Source organism: Taudactylus pleione, unplaced genomic scaffold (genome assembly GCF_031769625.1).
Source record: "Taudactylus pleione unplaced genomic scaffold, aTauple2 ptg000122l, whole genome shotgun sequence".
NCBI classification, from domain to species: Eukaryota; Metazoa; Chordata; class Amphibia; order Anura; family Myobatrachidae; genus Taudactylus; species Taudactylus pleione.
In genome coordinates, this window is record NW_028284524.1 from 3,285,504 (window position 1) to 3,305,805 (window position 20,302).

General features: G+C 45.3%; 1 protein-coding gene across 1 annotated transcript in view; it reads right to left on the minus strand.

Annotated features, from left to right (window-relative positions):
* RAB3GAP1 (RAB3 GTPase activating protein catalytic subunit 1) overlaps nt 1–20,302 on the minus strand; it is a 218,033-nt gene that overhangs the window by 160,095 nt on the left and 37,636 nt on the right. The window contains exon 6 of the mRNA XM_088472270.1: nt 6,267–6,383. Coding sequence (XP_088328396.1) covers nt 6,267–6,383 — 117 coding nt within the window. The remainder of the gene's footprint in view (nt 1–6,266; nt 6,384–20,302) is intronic.

Here is a 20,302-nt window from a genome sequence, read left to right on the forward strand (position 1 = left end):
TGGACCCCAGAACTCTCATAGCTGAATGGACCGACAGGCGGCAACTGCTCAGGCAACTGTGTATCCGCAGCTGCAGGGAGGAGACCTTCTCTGGAGTCAGGAAAATCCGTTGCTGACGAGAATCCAGCAGGGCTCCTAAATGAACCATCCGCTGTGATGGAATCAGGGAGGACTTCTTCCAGTTTATCAACCACCCGTGTGCTTGAAGACAAGCAATGGTCAGGTGGAGATGTCGAAGAAGCACCTCCGGGGAGCTCGCCAGCAGCAGAAGATCGTCCAGGTACGGCAACAGACGTAGACCCTGACCCCGAAGGTGGGCAGCCATAACTGCCATCACCTTGGTGAACACCCTCTGAGCCGTGGAAAGGCCAAAAGGCAACGCCCGAAATTGGTAGTGATGGTTCAGGATAGCAAACCTCAGATACCGCTGATGTGCCGGTGCTATGGGCACATGGAGATAGGCGTCCTGGATATCGAGGGAGACCATATAATCCCCAGGTTCCATCGCCAGAATGATGGAACGTAACGTTTCCATCCTGAACCTGGGAACTCTGAGGTATCTGTTCAGAAACTTCAAATTCAGGATAGGGCGATGAGAACCATTGGGTTTCTGTACCAGAAACAGAGTAGAATAATACCCCGTCCCGCGCTGAGACTGCGGAACGGGAACAATGACCCCTGCTTGTAGCAAGGATACCTGAATCTGACCAGCTTTGGTCTTGTCCAGAGAAGGACTCGTACAGAAAAACTGGTGGGGCGGCCTGAACCGAAAAGACAGGGCGTACCCCTGAGAGACTACTTCTCGAACCCAGGCATCCGTGGTGGTATTGTGCCCACACTGGGCGAATTGGAGAAGTCGGCCTCCCACTCTGGGGTCCCCCAGAGAGAGGCCCGTCCCATCAGGCAGCAGGCTTATCCTCCGGCTTGGAAGAAGGGCGCCGAGCACTCCATGCCTGCTTCTTGGGCTTGGGTGCGGCCTTGGTCGCCGAATGTCTCGGGAAGGACTGGCCCTTGGCCTTACCCTGAACCCGAAAGGACCGAAAGGCAGAGCTCCTCACTTTAGCCGGCGCAGAGGCCGAAGGGAGAAAAGCCGACTTGGACTTAGCCAAAGTATCCACTATTTTGTCCAAATCCGGACCAAATAGTAAATCACCATTAAAAGGCAAGGCCTCCAGACCCTTTTTAGAATCTGCATCAGCCCTCCAGGACCTCAGCCACAGGGAGCGCCGAGCAGACACCGCTGCAGCCGACACCCTAGAAGTGAGCAGGCTGGCATCCAAAGACGCCTCCCCAATATAGGAAGCTGCATCCCGCATCTGTCCCACTAACGCTCTCTGGATATCCGGAGCCTCATCAGGAAAGGTATCCTCCAAGGCATTGGCCCATGCCTCAATGGCTTTAGCCACCCAGGAGATAGCCATGGACGGGCGAGCCACCGCCCCGGAAAGAGAATAAATGGACTTTAAACAAGTCTCCACCTTCCTGTCCGTGGGATCCTTCAAAGAGGAGATAGACGGCAATGGCAGCGTCGCGCTTTTGATCAAGCGGGTAACGTGGGAATCCACCGCCGGCGGAGTTTCTCATTTCCTGTAATGAGCTTCAGGAAAAGGATAGTTCGCCGCCAACCTCTTCTGTGGATGGAACCTCTTACTAGGTAATTGCCAGGCCGCCGCCGCCATATGATCCGATAATTGATCAGACAGGGGGAACACAGTTGAAGTCACCTTGGCCTTTTTAAAATTAGGAAACTTCGACCTAGGAGCCGGCGCATCATCCTCAACATGTAGGATAGCCCGCACCGCCCTAACTAAGGCTGGAACATTAATGGAGGACTTAGCTTCCACCTCCTGCCCCATGACATCAGAGTCAGAGTCCTCATGGATTTCTCCATCATCTGAGGACACTTCCGAGTCCGACAACTGCGCGTAAGGACCCACAGCCTGGGCCCCGGGGGGAGACCGCAACATTTGTGGAACCCCCGGGGAATGGGGGATGGTGGGCTGCGGCAACGCCCTAGAAGGGACCGCTGATGGGACAGATAACCGGTCCGCAATAGACGCCAGCACCTGTGAAAACATCGCCCAAGGAGGGTCCTGTGATACAGGGGGGTTGGAGGGGCCCGGTACCAGCTGGCACCGCCCGCACAGACCATCCTGAGATAAGTCCTCCCCATCAACTCCAGCAGCACAGCGTCTGCAGGAAAATAACACAGGAGCCACAGAGCGCTCAGTCTCCTCATCAGACATGATACCTTAAATCACAAGAAATAGGTATCACCAGAGGAATTACGGTTTTAACACCCGCGCACTCACCAGTATGCGACACAACAGCCCAGATATGGTACCGTGTAGCACACAACAGTATGTGACTGACCCCACAAATACGTGTTTTATATAAGTGAGGGTCTCAGAAAAACGCCCTTCCCCCACACACCTGCCGGGCCGTAGGAGAAGGAAAGGGATAGTTATAAGCTGACAGCAAGGAGAATAAGTCACAGACATTCAGCACTAGCAATAGTCACATACAATGCAGAAAAGTTAGTACTCACTGCACCTTCCGCTACAATCAACCGCCCAGATTCAGTGTCTGGGAGGGCTATAGCGGTGTGTACACTGTCCTTTAGCAGGGGAGAGGTACACAGGGGGACCGGTCCACTTGATACCGCCTGGGAGTCTGCGATGTGCCAGTAAAGATGGCCGCCGGAGACCTCAGAGGAGGAGTGGCCGAGAGATAAGAGCAGCTCAGCGACGCCAGACTCCTAGTTGAAAGGCGCGCTGAGCTGAGGGGAGGAGCCGCTAGACAGGGAAGGCTGCCTCCCCTGGCTAGCAATTAACCCCCGGGTTGCCAGTCCCGCTACCAGCCTGATACCCTGGTGGTCTAGCGGACACGCGGGGTATTCCTCAATTGAGGGGGAGCCCGCCGCCGCCGCTAGCGCCTCCGGGCTGTCCCCAGAGACCGGAGGCTTCTGACTGCATGTAAAGTATCCGCGGGCCGCCGCACGTGGCGACCCGCGGCTTACCTGATCCCCGTCGCGTCCGGCAGCAGTCAAGGGAGTCCCCAGAGCCCGGCTAGTACAGGCTCTGGGGTCCCGCCGCGATCCCCAGAGCTGTACTGGCGTCGCGGCGCCAGCGGGGAGAAGGAGCGGCAGCGTGGACGTCCTAAAGGACAGTCTGATGCTGCCGCTCTAAAACTGTAAAAAAAGTAGAAAAAAATAAAAAATTTCTCTTTTAAAATAAAGCTATGGGGCTGCTCCTGCAGCCCCACTGCGACAGGGTGACCCGACTTCGGCCGGGCACCAACTAAAACTGAGGTGCCTGTGGCCGGGGCGGGGTATAGAGGAGGACGGACCCAAGTGCATCCTGGGAGCAGCAAAGCTTTAACTGCGTGGTGCCCATGGATCCAGATCCAGCTATACCCCAAGGTAAACCCTGTGGACCCCCTATGGACCCTGAAGTAGAAATAGCATATATCTGAACATCTGCAGAGCTGTACGTACCTGGAGGTGCTCGAATCTCTACGCTGGCTGCGTGTAAACCTAGTTTGCTACAAGTCATCATTGTCAGTGTGTACTAGAACCTACTCTGCAGAGATAAAAGCTGTGTCACCCAGCAGGCGTATATGGACTTACTTGCTGGTCTGCATGGGCCACATTTTCATTAACACACATTTACTGAACTCTGCTATTATGAGAGCTAATTGTAACTATGACCCATGTATTGTGCAAGTAGCATATCTATTGCCATGGTCTAGGTCAGGTGCCAAACCCTACATTTATCTACGTTTCATCTGTCATTTCACAGCTCACTTTGCAATTCTGTGTAAATCTTTCTGTGCAGCCCGCTCATTAATATATGCAGTTATAGGCACCAGTTCAGCTACAGTTAATGGCCTGAGTTGACACAATGGATGCAAATAGCCCTACTTACACAAGCATGTTTTGTATGTTTCACTGTCTTGTGTACAAAATGTTTAATAACTTTATAAAGAAAACTATAATGATATAACATAATGGATTCTAAGAGATTTCCACAGATAACTCAATGCTACTTTACTTCCCATCCCCTACTCCTGCTTTACTCACTATACCCCCTCTCCCCCCATCCAAGACACGGGGTACACACTGGAGCGATGATGTCAGTCTGATTTTGACAAATCGGACTGACAAATCGTGCAGTGTCTATTCTATACAAGATAATCGCCATCCTGCGGTCGCATGCAACGTCGTCAGGTTTACTGTGCTGCACATCAAACCTGATGATATCGCTTACGGCGCAATGCATGTTAATTGAAGGATGGAATAAGTGAACGTCCCGTCCTTCATTAATCGCTGCAGTGTGTACCGGCAATCATGAGATGTCCAGGGAGTCCCTGGACATCAGCATGATTGCTGGTCGCACAAGTGTGTACACAGCTTTAGCCAAGACTCTCTTCCTTCCAATACATGCTATTTTTGTTTTTGAAACAGGTTTTATTAAGTTTTTCAAAAATTTGTAAAAGAGATACAGCAAACAGGAAAAAAAATTCCTATCGTCATTTAAAAAGGCAGAATAATGAGTGAGCATGAAAGTAAATGAATATATTTAACATTAATGGATAATGGAAGGAAGAGTCTTGACTAAGTTGGGAGAAAAAGAGGAGGGGGCAAGAAGGGGGAGAAAAGATAACAGGATGGGTAATGTTAGTATAGGAAGGGAAGGAAGAATGGGGAAGAAGCTGATGGCATGAAGTACAGCAAAATGGAAGCCTACAGAGTGTCAAGTGTGGGTCTTATTGTAAGAGATCCAAGGAGGCCATATTCCTGACAATTTGTGATGGCGTTCATGAGACAGCTGGTGACACACTCTAAGTGATAAGTGTTCCAAATAGAATTATGTAGCGCAGTGGAGGAAGAGGGGTCTGCTTTCTGCCAGTTAGCTGCTAAGGCACAGTTGGCTGCATCGAGAATGTGCCTAATTAGTGCCTGAGTGAGGTTATCCACTTTGGGAACAGGCCTTGGTGATAGGGAAAACAAGAACAAAGCAGAAGCTAGATGCCTGTAAGGGAGCAGATAAATTGATGAATTATATCCCAAAAGCAATACCACCATATATATGGGCAAAGGTACCCTCTTCCCCACAGCCACTCCAACATCTATCGACTGCGGCATTGGGGACCTGAGGAAATGTGGCTTAAAGGCGAGTCCATTATATTCTATTATACAAATGTAAGACTACATTTCTGCTATTTGTCCTAATACTTTATTGTTTACTGTTTTTCATAAAAGGTTTAGACTGGTTTTTAGATTTCTGTGTGGAAATTCTATGTGTATGGGATGCAGGCAGTCGGCCTTTCAGCAGCCCAATACCGGCATCCCGACAGGGCTAGCATACCGACATTTGTTGTTCGGTATGCTAACCCTCCCGCTCACCCTACTCTAACCCTCCCTCTTTGGTGCCTAACCCTAACCTCCCCCCTTAGTGCCTGAACCTAACCTACCCCTCCCACCTTAGTGCCTAACCCCCCCCCACCTTAGTGCCTGAACCTAAACTCCCCGTACCCTAAACCTATCCCTCCCACCTTAGTGCCTAAACCTAACCCTCCCCATAGTTCCTACCCCTAACCTCTAAACCTAACCCTCCCCCCACCCTGCTTACCTTCGGTATCCCAGCGGTGGGGATGCCGGCGTCGTTATTGTGAGAGGCATAAAGATTCCGGCGCCGGTAATATCAGCACTGGCATCGTGGCTGCCGGGATATAGACTGTATCCCTTTGAGACATTAGCTCCTTAACTCCATTTTTGTAGCCGTTCCCCAAATTTTTATTTATTTGTGGAATTCCATAAAAACAATTTTTAAAATAATAATAAAACATTTAAAATGTTTACTGTTATCATAGACGCGAGAAAGGGCAAAAAAACTTTAGATTAGAAGCTCTTGGACCCATGGGTAGTTAATGCATTCTTTGGGTCAGTGTCATTGGGAATCTCTTTCCAGACTTCATCTGAGAATGTCCCTTTTTTTAATATCCTGGGCACCATTCGGTTCTGCTGGTTTCTTGCAAGATAATTCGATTTACGAACTAAACCTTTAATGAAATAATTTCCTCACAATGGGACTGATTCTGAGTCACAAGCAAAGTATCTGTAGTTGCGGGCAGTAACCAGATCGTAGCCGAGATCAGTCTAGTACAAGTCAAATTACTGAAAGTCAATGTCTAAGTGGCTTCTATGCATCGCAGCTCATTAATGTTATCTGCACCATACTATAAAACTATCCACTGTTACTCACCAGCCAGTATTTCCTAGAGCAATGGACACCGAGCTCAGGAGAAGATTGCACTTGGATTCACTGATAACAGCGTCATTAGCAGCTGGAGAAATGACTACAAACTCCCGCAGTCCATACCTGGAAAAGATGCATTATACTAATTAACAATAGACTCAGTATCATTCTTACGATTCCAAGGCAGCTCTCCAGTCTGTGACTCATTAATCATACTGGCCCAGTTTCCAAATGGAACACGTGAGCAGCACTGAGAGGCCTTTTACCTCTCATGCTTATGCCATTACAGCAGCAGATTTCATGAATAGTGATAAGCAGTGATTTTCTGCAGTAGCTGTGACCTAAGGTGGACAGTTGCATGGTACATTCTTACAATGAAAACAGGAACCACCACCATACACATTTCATTCAAATGTATTTATGAAACACCAAAGGGTGCTTATTTACAGAGTGCAGTGTAGTTCCATAGTCATCATGTGGTATTATAGCAATAAAAAAACAACAATAAACAAAGTAGAACTGTGCAGTAACCCAAAGTAATGTCTAGCAGAGACTAAGGACCTCATTCAGAGTCGGTCGAAGCAGCCGCACGGTCGTACGGGAAAAGGGGCCGGATATGCAAATGATTCCCTCGCACGTTGCGTCCCTAAGTTCGGATCGGTAGCTGGCCGACCAAGGGGAGGAAGAGGCCATAATTAAAAAAAATACGCCCCCTTCTCGTACGCATTGCACGTAATCTCCGGGCATAAAAGGATTAATCGAGACCATCGGAACTGGTCGTAGAGCTTAAGGTTGACCATACCCTCTCTTAAGCTCTACGATCATGTCAGTGTAAAAACCTCCCATATCACATGTGCCATGACGCTACTTTGTTAATTATGCACTCCCATAAACCGTATGCACTCCCATAAAACACCGTTCGCATAATTAGGCACTCCTGCGTTCGGATCTCCACTCCCCCGTTTTCAAGCACCTTCCTCTGTTACCACCCACAAACGCCTCAATCTGTCACTCAAACTACCGACCTGGCTGTGTTCAAGGAGAGAGAAATTTCTGATCGTAGCGGCTAGTTTGCGCACGCGCATTACAAACTTTACGCATGCGCAGTATAGCGAACATCGGTAGCGTACGACGTGCGGCCGCTTCGACCGACTCTGAATAAGGTCCTAAATCCCTAAAGGCCCCCCCACACGGTACGATTTGCAAAAGATCTTTTGCGATTTCCCTTGAACTCCTGAACACTCCCGGACAAACAATATTGTGCCTACATATGGAACGATTGTACAAACGACCAAACGATATAGGGCGATTCTCCAGAAAGTGAACATAAACTACAAAATATTAAATTTCATTAACCAGCAATTTGTTTATATTTATTAAATGTACACATTAAAAAGTATAAGAAACTACTTCGATTTACCTCTAAGTTACATTTTAGTTTTTCATTACACCAATGTAAAAGTTACAAATCATAAAAAACAATAGTCAATTATATAACAGAGTTTTCACAGCACACTTTTCTGTAAATTGTAATTGTTTGGAAGTACCTTATCTTTGTTCATTCTACCCAATATGCGGTATTTTCAAATTAAATATGAAATCTGCCATATAGCTTAAATATGCACAGAAATATTAACATTTAAATATGCTAAGCAGTTCCGTCCCGTGCATCACTGTGAAAGGCAACATTTTCATACTGTACTAATAATAATCATCACAAAACAAAACCACCACAGCTCATCTTTGTAATCTGAATACGTAACTAAAATCCATGAACAAATTAAGAGAATTGTTTATATTTGCTCTAAAACAAGAGAAAAACAAAAGTGTCCCGTGCATCACACAAATGAAACTAAATCTAGGAAGTAGTAATACCCTCTTGCATTTGCAACTTCTGGAGGCTGTATCTTTCTTACAATGTCCTGTGTTGGCCATTTCCACTGTTTAGTTCTACCGTGCTGAATCATTACTGAAACTTCAAACTTCAGACCCAATAACCTGAAGGGGTTAAGGGGTTACAGGAGGTGGTGCTACAGCTAGAGGATAGAGATATAAAGAACATGGAGGTTTCAAGGGGAAGGAGGCGGTGTCGGACTGGGGCATTAAGGGCCCACAGGGGGAATGCAGTGATGGGGCCCATGTGCAAGGGGTGTGGCCATCCACCAGAAGGGGTGTGGTCATCCACCACAGTAGCTTGATTAACCATTAGGCAAATTTTGGTGTGGTTTCTATAGAAGCAAATCAAGATCCAATGTTTATCAGTAGTCAAGCTTGACCAGGTAACTGACTCTTTAATAAAGTAACAATGTACTGTACAATTCACAGTGCACAGTCTGGAACATGACACATAGGGAAGAGGGTGGGGCCCTCAGGCAGTGGGGCCCACCAGAGATTTCCCCTGTACCCCTGTGGGCCAGTCCAACCCTGCAGGGAGGGGTGTCACACTTCTAAAAGTGATTTATTCCCTGTACAGTCCTATATGTGACACACTGACATTAGACTTACAATTTTTCTTGTGTTCATGTTGAACTTCTGCCTGAAATTGAATCCAGCAGTCTCCTGTCCGGACAGTCACTGATTGGCTGAGTGACTGTGTGTGATGTGTCACTCAGCCAATAGGAGCACAGCAGACACTGCTGAGGAGTTGCTGCACTAATCAGGAATCTCCTCAGCGTTACAGCAGGGCAACCCACTGGGCGCAGCTCACCAGCTGTCAGTGGGCGGAGTCACAGAGCAGAGGCCATTAGAAATTGATCCGACAGGTCAGTCGTCTGACTGAGGTGAACAATAACTAGTCTGGACGGGCCAGGGGGCGGAGCTGGCAGACCGTTTTATTACATACAAAAGGTAGGGTGGACGGAACTTCGGCCAGCCAGTTTGAGAACCTGTGGGCCTATTTACAATGGAGGGCCTGGAGCTACAGGTCCATCCGCCCCATTGTTAATCCGGCCATGGTAGAAACAAGTAATTTAACTATTATGTTTTGAACGAAGCATAAAATTGCCCAAATCATTGTTCCAAATGCTAAACACAGCCTTCAAGACTGGAAAACACATAATAATTCACACTAGTCCCGTGCATCACAAGGTTTAAAAAAAAATATATATCACAAAATTTCACATTTGTTTAATTATTTAATTTATACCAAAGCAATCTCTGAAGTATATTTAAATAGCAAATGCATTTAACAAGCATGTACACTTTCACACTTCATTACATTCTGTTAAGGTAGAAAATATTATTTTCTCTGAGTCCTGTGCATCACATGCTTTTAAAATTGTTTTCCTTTTCAACTGGTCTGTTAAGAAATCGTTTTTATATGAAAACTTAATTGCTTAGTTGCAATGCCTTACCCTATAACTTAAGAGGCAATAAAATCTTAGTATTTTGGCGAAGTTTGACGTTTGAAATTGTTTAGCTGTCCCGTGCATCACCAGGAGAATCGCCCTATAGATGGATCGTTGACAACGGCAAATCGTTAACGATATTTCGTTTGGCAGCAAACAACCTCACGATGCATCAGCTGGAACATTTAAAAATAGTGGAGGGGAGTGGCCAGGATCAAATCGCCCATGGCATCGTGCACACACAAGAAACGATGTGTGCCAAATCGTGAAAGAAAGGTCTATATCTTTCTCCAGGTTCAATTGATCAGCGACCGCGATCAACAACAGCGGGAGTGTGCATCAGCATCGTTATCATGGCTACTTACGGCACTCTCTAAACGATTTGGCGTTATGGTAGACTTGCCTTTGCTAACTCTTTTGCTTCGAAGTTCATAGGATCCACAAGGATATCATGGAGAAAATGTGGTTGAAGTGATCCAGGCACCAAACAGTTAAGTTTTCAGCTCCCGCCCCCTGGCCACATGCACTCAGTTCTGTAAATAAAGCCCAAGGCAGGAGAAGGAAAAAAGAGAAAGAAGAACAATGTAGACCAGAAACACTCTCACACAAGATGAGGGAATCCGTGACCGAAATTAAAAATTACCCAATGCAGCCAGGTGCGTCAGGGTGGGTGGCCTGTGGACCTCGAAGAAAAAGAGTTAACAAAAGGTAAGTCTACCATAACTCTTATTTTCTTCTTCAGGGTATATAGGGATCCACAGGGATACTATGGGGATGTCCTAAAGCAGTTCCCCTACAGGTGGGGATGCTCCTGAGCAGAAAGGAGAACCCGCCGCTCACAGACCGGATAGAATGTGCTGTCGCCCTGTTTGGAACAAGGAGATCAGCCTGCGTGTAAACCAGAGAGATAGTCATACATAACCATCGAGCCAGAGTTTGTTTATTAGCTGGCCAGCCTCGTTTGTGAAAACCATAGAAGACAAAAAGGAGCGTCTGATTTTCTAAAAGAGTTTCTACGATACACATAGATACTGACAGCACGAACCACATCCAGGGAGGCTTCACCTACAGAAAGGTATCTCTTAATTTTCATGAAAACAGGACACTACCTTAGGAAGGTAACACGCCCATGTACAGAGAACGGATCTATACTGGTGAAAAATCACAAAAGGGGTGTCACAACCCTGGCTAGTTTTTACCTTTTGCATTGAGGCTTGTCTCTGCCAGCTGCTCTGTGGATCTGTGTGTGCAATTCGCCTGGGAGATCTGCTCTGAATCATGCTGGCTGTAACACTTCTGTGATTGCATATGGACTGAGATCTCCTTTCCACATTGATTATTCACCTGGGCTCTCCTCTGTCTGTGAACACTGCTAGGCTTGATTGGAATTGCAGGTGTAGTTCTGACTCTCAGTGCTGCAGATATGTTTGCTCTCTCTGCATGATGTGCCCTCCACCACTCAGAATGCTACTGCCAGACCACCTGACTGTATCCACCAATTCCTGCTAGACCCAGAGTATAAAGATCCTCCTCTGATAGCATTCAGTACCTAAACATCTCGTTACTTCCCGTGGTGTACAGATTGTGCTACAGTCAGGTGCATAAATATTGGGACATTGAGAATTTTCATATTTTGGCCTCTATTCACCACCACAATGGCTTTGAAATGAAACAAACAAGATGTGATTTAACTACAGACTTTCAGATTTAATTTGAGGGTAATTGCATCCAAATCAGGTGAACGGTGTAGGAATTACAATGGTTTCTATATGTGCCTCCCACTTTTTAAGGGGCCAAAAGTAATGGGTTCTATCAACTCAAAAGCTATTTCATGGACAGGTGTGAGCTATTCCCTCGTTATTTCATTATCAGTTAAGCACGTAAAAGATCTGGAGTTGATTCTAGGTGTGAGATTTGCATTTGGAATCAGTTGCTGGCGACTCTCAATATGAGATCCAAAGAGCTGTCACTATCAGTGAAGCAAGCCATCATTAGGCTGAAAAATCAAAACAAACCCATCAGAGAGATAGCAAAAACATTAGGTGTGGCCAAATCAACTGTTTGGAACATTCTTAAAAAGAAAGAATGCACCGGAGAGCTAAGCAACATCAAAAGACCCGGAAGACCACGGAAAACAACTGTGGTGGATGACAGAAGATTTATTTCCCAGGTGAAGAAAAACCCCTTCACAACAGTTGGCCGAATCAAGAACACTCTCCAGGAGGTAGGTGTATATGTGTCAAAGTCAACAATCAAGAGAAGACTTCACAAGAATGAATATAGAGGGTTCACCACAAGAAGTAAACCATTGGTGAGCCACAAAAACAGATAGACCAGATAAGAGTTTGCCAAACAACATCTAAAAAAGCCATTACAGTTCTGGAACAACATCCTATGGACAGATGAGACAAAGATCAACTTGTACCAGAGTGATGGGAAGAGAAGAGTATGGAGAAGGAAAGGAACTGCTCATGATCCAAAACATACCACCTCATCAGTGAAGCATGGTGGTGGTAGTGTCATGGCGTGGGCATGTGTGGCTGCCAATGGAACTGGTTCCCTTGTATTTATTGATGATGTGACTGCTGACAAAAGCAGCAGAATGAATTCTGAAGTGTTTTGTGCAATATTATATGCTCATATTCAGTCAAATGCTTCAGAACTCATTGGACGGCGCTTCACAGTGCAGATGGACAATGACCCGAAGCATACTGCAAAAGCAACCAAAGAGTTTTTTAAGGCTAAAAAGTGGAATGTTATGCAATGGCCAAGTCAATCCCCTGACCTGAATCTGATTGAGCATGCATTTCACTTGATGAAGACAAATCTGAAGGGAAAATGCCCCAATAACAAGCAGGAACTGAAGACATTTGAAGTAGAGGCCTGGCAGAGCATCACCAGGGATGAAACCCAGCGTCTGGTGATGTCTATGCGTTCCAGACTTCAGGCTGTAATTGCCTGCAAAGGATTTGCAACAAAGTATTAAAAAGTGAAAGTTAGATTTAGGATTGTTTAGTTTGTCCCATTACTTTTGACCCCTTAAAAAGTGGGAGCTACATATAGAAACCGTTGTAATTCCTACACCATTCACCTGATTTGGATGTAATTACCCTCAAATTAAATCTGAAAGTCTGCAGTTAAATCACATCTTGTTTGTTTCATTTCAAAGCCATTGTGGTGGTGAATAGAGGCCAAAATATGAAAATTCTGTCAATGTCCCAATATTTATGCACCTGACTATGTATCTGTTTCTCTGTGTACTTGTGTATCCCAGGCTCCTGCTGGCAGCAACCCCTGGTGCATCTGGAAAACCTGCTGGTTCTCAGACCAGTCATCCTGCTAACAGCAATACCTGTCAAATCCAGAAATCCTGCTTACAGCAATACCTGGCAAATCCAGAAATCCTGCTTACAGCAATACCTGGTAAACCCAGAAATCCTGCTTACAGCAATACCTGGCATACCCAGAAGTTGTCCTCCATTATACCTGGAGTCCAGTAACCCTCCGGTCCTAACCGGAGTTACAGCCGTCCTCCATTATACCTGGAGTCCAGTTACCCTACGGTCCATACCGGAGTTACAGTCGTCCTCCATTATACCTGGAATCCAGTTATCTAGCCATTCTCCATACGGCTTCCCAGCCGCATCAAGTACCTGCCGTGCAACCATCAATCACCTTACGGCTCCCTAGCCGCACCAAGTAGCTTCCGTGCTACCACCACTCATCTTACGGCTATCCAGCTGCTCCAAGTAGCTACCGTGCTACCATCAATCACCTTACGGCTTCCTAAGCCGCTCCAAGCAGTCCGTACTGCCACCATTCATTATACGGCTATCCAGCCACTCCAAGTAGCGTCCATGCTACCACCGCTCATCATATGGCTACCCAGCCGCTCCAAGTAGCGTCCGTGCTACCACCGCTCATCATAGGGCTACCCAGCCGCTCCAAGTAGCTTCAGTGCTACCACCGCTCATCTTACGGCTACCCAGCCGCTCCAAGTAGCTTCTGTGCTACCACCAATCATCATATGGCTACCCAGCCACACCAAGTCTACCTACTGGTACCCCGTCTAGCTCACCAAGCTTTCCTGCCAGTCCCAGTCCGGTTCTTTCAAGTTTCCTACTGGTCCCACTCCAATGTTTCAAGTTTCTAGTTCCTGTCATTTATCACCAAAGGCAGTTCTCACTGCTACACATTCTTATGCAATAGAGCTATTAACGTCATCCATGATTCCAGTCAAGCCGGGCTCCGCTGAATCCAGTTCATCACCTGAGTCAAGTAACTCCCAGACACCAATTGTGACAGGGGGAGCGACAAGAGAGCATTGCCAAATCAGAGACTCTGCGTGCAGAAGAGATAGAGAGGAGAAAAAGTGACTTCGCTGTCAACCCCTTCAAATCCGAGTCCAGAGGTTCAAATGGGGGAGCTTGTAACCCCTTGAGAACTAAAGACAGAGTACACCCTGAAAAAAATTCTAACATCCGGCAGAGGAGCAATCTTTCGCTGGAACCAAACTGACAGCGCAGAAATCTGTACTCTCAGAGTGGCCAGGCGGAGACAGAGGTCTAACCCAGTCTGGAGAAAAGCAAGTACCCAGAAAACCCTAAAAACCTTAGGGTCATACTTTCTGTGAGAACGCCATTGACCAAAAGAATGCCAAACTCTGTAATAGATGCAGGCAGATGAAGGCTTTCGTGCACTAAGCATCATTTGAATCACAGAGCTGGAGAAAACTTTTGGCTCTTCAGATGGAAGACTCCAGAGCCACGCCGTCAAAGAGACGAAATAGGTCCAGATACAGATCCTGCACTAACAGATCCGGCCATAGAGGAAGAGGAAACAGAGTATCTATGGATAGATTCCGTATGTCGGTGAACCAATGGCACCTGGGCCAAGCAGGAGCTACCAGTATCACTGTGCCGCCTTCCTGCTTGAATTTCTTGAGGACCCTCGGGAGGGAAATTGGAAGAAAGAGATAAGCCCACTTCACTGCCAGTGCGTCCACGAAGGCTGCTGAGGGGTCACTGGTCCTGGACCCATACCTTGGAACCTTGGGGTTGTGACGTGAGGCTATGAGATCCACGTCTGGTAGGCCCCATTGTTTTCCGGCGTGTATGTCCTGATGACTTAGGAAGTCCGCTTCCCAGTTGAGGACTCCAGGGATGAATATTGCCGAGAAAACTGGAAGATGACGTTCTGCCCAAATCAGAATGTTTGTCACTTCTTTCATAGCTGCATGACTTTGCGTGCCTTCTTGATGATGGAGTTAGGCTACTGTTGTCGCGTTGTCTGACTGAATCTGGACCAGCCTGCCTTGGAATAGGTCCTGTGCCAGGATGAGCGCTTTGTATACTGCGTGCACCTCCAGGATGTTTATGGGCAGGTGACTTCCTGATTTGTCCATCTTCCCTGAAAGGTATGATGACCTGCCACCGCCCCTCATCTGCGAAAACTGGCATCCGTGGTGAGAAGCACCCGATTTGGAATGCAAAATGGGCGACCCTTGTCCAGATGAGCCTTCTGTAGACACCACAAGGGAGAGAGCCGAACCTCCAGAGTGAGTAGGATCCTTTGGGACCATATAAGATGATATTGCCTGTTCCACCGGGAGAGAAGCGATTTGTTGCACAGGCCTGGAATTGAATTGAGCATATTCCACCATGTCGAAGGTGGACAACATTGACCCCAGTAGCTGCATCGTTGATAAAAAGGATACCCTTTGCAGCAATTTGTGCATTCGCAACATTAGGGTCAAAATCTTGTCCTATGGCAGAAATACCCTTTGTGTCTGAGAATCCATAAGTGACCCCAGATAGACCATCCGCTGTATAGGAGAAAGTGAGGATTTCTTCCAATTGATGGTCCAGCCGTGTGTCTGTAGGCAGGCAAACGTCCGTTGGAGATGGTGTTGTAGAACAGATGGAGACTGTGCCAATATCAGAAGGTCACACCTTCTGAGGAAACCGGGGTTGTTATTCCCGGAGAAACGCATCAAGGATAGAGAATCTGATCAGCTCATGTTCTTTTGATCACCCCGCTTACCGGTCCATTTCCTTTCCACACTTCATTTTACCAGGAAGGAGGCAGTCCAGCACTGATCATTACTCACTGCCAGACCACTAGAGATGGCAGTGGTCTTATTGCTCTCCTCCCACTCACTGTGTCCACAGCGATCTTATCCGGACCACACAGAGGATCCAGCAGTTGCTTGCACCCCCACTTATTGTGCCCATCAGCGGCTTTACCAGACTGCACAGCAGACTCAGAAACCCACTTGCATGAGTGGTTGAGAGCACACCTGCGTGGGACCTCTACCAGTGAGTACACATCAATTACTCATTCCATATTGCATATCTATGTCCTAAATACGGCACTATGAGTGGATAAGTCTAATATTCTGAAGTGTACTAAGGATTTTGACTTTCATTTGGGGACCTTCATATATGTGTGCAAATATTAATAACCAATATTGAGTCAAAGGAAGATCACTCATCAATTCATGTACATCACCATTTAGCACCTTTTTTGAAGTTAACCTTTAAGAAAAGGAATCTGGGGAATTATCAATTAAAAGAGCTTGAACAGACTACAACACTGGATTGTACCATCTTTTATTATACTTTATTTTTATATACTGCTTGATATATGCTAGTACAATTTTAAAATTAATTTTTAAAAAATAAATACACTGTTATTACAATTTGTGTGGTTATTCATACCAGCGCTCCACATCTACTTGTGTTACATTGACCTTTTTTAGCAGGGATCAGATCCTGCTGTGTGAGCTGCTAGTGTATAACCGATATAAGAACTGACTGGGGAGTGCACCCATACACATTTTTCTAAATATGATAATCTTTTTGTAACATGGAACCGTTTATCCGGGTTACTTCCATAAGTTCGGTGAGCTGCTCAGACTTCGGAAACTCAGCTTTTACCACCTTTTGGTGTTGAAACAGTGGAGCCCTAGGTCTAGGTGCTGGCTCATTATGCTGTATATTTAGGATTGATATAATTGCCCTCACCAAAGAAGGAACATCCACTGTAGAAGGATGGTCCTCCTCTCTTGAGATAGACCCTGGAGAATAACCCGGTGTATCACTTGATTCCTCCGATGATGCATCTGAATCTACATGCTGAGCAGACTGATAAAATGATATCATCCGCTTAGGCGCTTTAGTGACTACCGGTCTGTTCGCCTGCAACATTTGTTGAAATGCAGCAGCTGACTGAGCCATACTGTGACTTGAGTGGGCATAAACATCTATCCAAGAAGGATGTACAGGGGGAACAAACATAGCAGGCTGGAACTGCTGTGGGTATCCCATTAAGGGAGTAGCCAAACGGTCCACTAGCTGCATCATAACCTGAGACAAGGAGGACACCCAAGATGGCTCCTATACAGGGGTTGGTAAACTGGACTGGTGAGGTGGTTCTTCAACAAACAGCACATTGTCCTGAGGGGACAAGCCTGCCAAACAACTTTTACATGAAACCAGCACCGGGGCCTCAGTTTTCTGTTTACCCTTACTCTAAGACATAATAAGTAAGTGCAAATGTGACTGCCTTCACATATAACAAAATAAATATGAAGTACAATTTGAAAAAAAATAAATAAAAATTTCCCACACACCTGTAGCAAAGGGTTGAGGAGAAATAGTAGTGATAGTTATACCGGAACGAAAAAAAAGGCAGTAACAACACAGCAGAGCTAGCAAAAGTCACATACATTGCATATACAACATACTTGCAATGAGCCCTGATCAACTACTCAAATCGCAAGGTTTGGTAGGATTTTGAGAACTGTATAACCTGGCCTCTGGGGAGAGGTATACAGGGAGACCAGACCCAAACCTCCCGAGACCAGCAGCCAGTACAACAATGATAGTGGTCTCTGTGCATCTCATAACAGAGGAGGTGTCTGAATCCTGCCACACCAAACTCAAAACTGAGTGCCTGTGGCCAGGGGCAGAGTATATGTGGAGGAGGACCCGAGGCATCCTGGGAGCTGAAAGCTTAACTGTTTGGTGCCTGAACCACTCCAACCACATTTTCCCTATGGAGGAAAATATATATATATATATATATATATATATACACACATATATATACACCACTGCACTCACCACTCCTATATCTGGGGTGCATGTGGTATGTGACCACATTGCTTCTGTGATATTTTTATATGAGGTATCTACCCCCTTTTTAAGGCTGTGTTAAACATTGTATGGTCTGCAGGATCTGGATTTATGCTGCAACGTGCAGAGTTGGTTGGGATAGGCTTTACATAAACTACATGAATCCATGAAACATCCTGCCTTGTTCAGAGTGGGTGCTTGTCGTGGCGGTAGTGTAATGGTGTGGGAAAAGTTCTCTTTTCACACATTATGCCCCTTAAGACTAATTGAGCATTGTTTAAATGACACAGGCTATATGAATATTCTTTTCTTTTTTAAATCTTCAACTGTCCAGTTTTGATGAACCTGTGCCCACTGCAGCCTCACTATACTGGTTTTAGCTTACAGGGGTAGAACCCGGTGTGGACTTCTGCTGCTGTGACCCATTCACTTCAAAGTTCAATGTGCTGTGTATTCAGCAATACTCTTCTGCATACCATTGTTTTAACACATGGTTATTAGAGTTACTGCCACCTTCCTGTCAGCCTGACTTAGTTTGTCCATTTTCCTCTGTCCTCCCTCATCAATGAGGAATTTTTGCCCACGGAACTGACGTTCACTGAATACTTTTCGCTCTGTTCATCATTCTCTGTAAACTCTAAAGACTGTTGTGTGTGAAAATTCCTGATCATAAGCAGTTTTTACCACTCCGTTTTGCAGCAAGAATCATACGATGCTCAAAATCACTTAGATCATGTTTCAACCCCATTCTGGTAATACTGGCAGCGAGTTCAATATACATTTTCATAGGATATTTGCTCAACGTGTTTCCGTGCATATGGACACCTTCGTCAGGAGCATAATCTTTTTTTAAGACGTCATTGTCTTTACAAATATTTTGCCTCTACCAATAAGGCAATACTAACTTAACATCATGAGGTCTCTACACTACGACAATTGAGACCACTCCTGATTGTGGAGGCTACTATCTATTAGCAACATCAAGAAACTAATTTTAAAGAAACCCTGTGATATATATATATATTATATATATATATATATATATATATAATATATATATATATATATATATATATATATATATATACATACATACACACATATACATATACATACACCTAAACCCCTCCTCCACTCCTCCATTTTGGATGTATATACCCTCAAATTATAGCTGATAGTCTGCACTTTAAAACCATATTTAACTAAATTGACTGCATGGTCACCATCACATGGGTTCCCACTAAATTGAGAGTCAACAAATGTATTATTAAAAATGCAAAAAAAATAATATATATCGCTATATATATTATTTTTTTTGCATTTTTAATAATACATTTGTTGATTCTCAATTTAGTGGGACCCCATGTGATGGTGACCATGCAGTCAATTTACTTTTAGAATATAATAAATATGGTTTTAAAGTGCAGACTATCAGCTATAATTTGAGAGTATTTACATCCAAAATGGAGGAAGGGTTTAAGAATTACAACTGTTTAATATGTATCCTCCTCTTTTCAAGGGACCAAAAGTAATTGTACAAGTGACTGAAAAGCTGTCTCATGGACAGATGTAGGCTATTCCTTAGGTTTAGCAGGCAAAAGGTCTTGAGTTGATTCCAAGTGTGGCATTTGCATTTGGAAGCTGCAAGTGAAATGCAAGTGAAACAGACCATCCTTAGGCTGCAAACACAAAACAAATCCATCAGAGAGATGGTGGGAACCTTAGGAGTGGCCAAATTAACAGTTTTGTACATGAGAAAAAAAAAAGAACGCACTGGTGAGCTAGGCAACATAAAAAAAACCTGGACGTCCACAGAAGACAACAGTGGTAAAAAAAAAACTTCTTCAAAACATCCAGTCATGTGAAGAACACTCTCCAGTTTGTAGGCATATCATTATCCAAGTCTACCATAAAGGAGTATATCGAGAGAGCACATACAGAGGGTGCAACCTATTTATAAGCCTAATGAATAGAAAGTCCAAATAAGATTTTGCCAAAAACATCTAAAAAAGTCAGCCATGTCTTGGAGCAGAACGTTCAACATTCTACCAATGCCAATCGGTTCTCAGTCTGAGAAAAGACAAAAATCAACATGTAAAAAATCCCTGACTAGCCGATTACGACCATTTTCGAGTCGGAATCGGGGAAATCGAGATTGTCCACCATGTTGGATTTCTCCAGTTCCCCAACACTGGCATCAGCAGAAAGGGGAATTGCCCTGATAGCGGCTAGATATATGGGCCCCATAAGATCAACATGGACCAGAGTGATGGGAAGAAACAGGTATAGAGAAGGCTTAGAATGGCTCATGATCCAAAGCATACCACATCATCTGTAAAACACAATGAAGGCAGTGTGCAGGCATGGGCATGCATAGCTTCCAATGGCACTGGGGCATTAGTGTTTATTGAAGATGTGACAGAAGACAGAAGTAGCCGTATGAATTGTAAAATTATATTCTGCAATGATTGAATCAATCACCTGATCTCAACCCGAAAGACCCACAAACAAACAACTGAAGAAAGCTACCATAAAGACCTGGAAAAGCATAACAAAG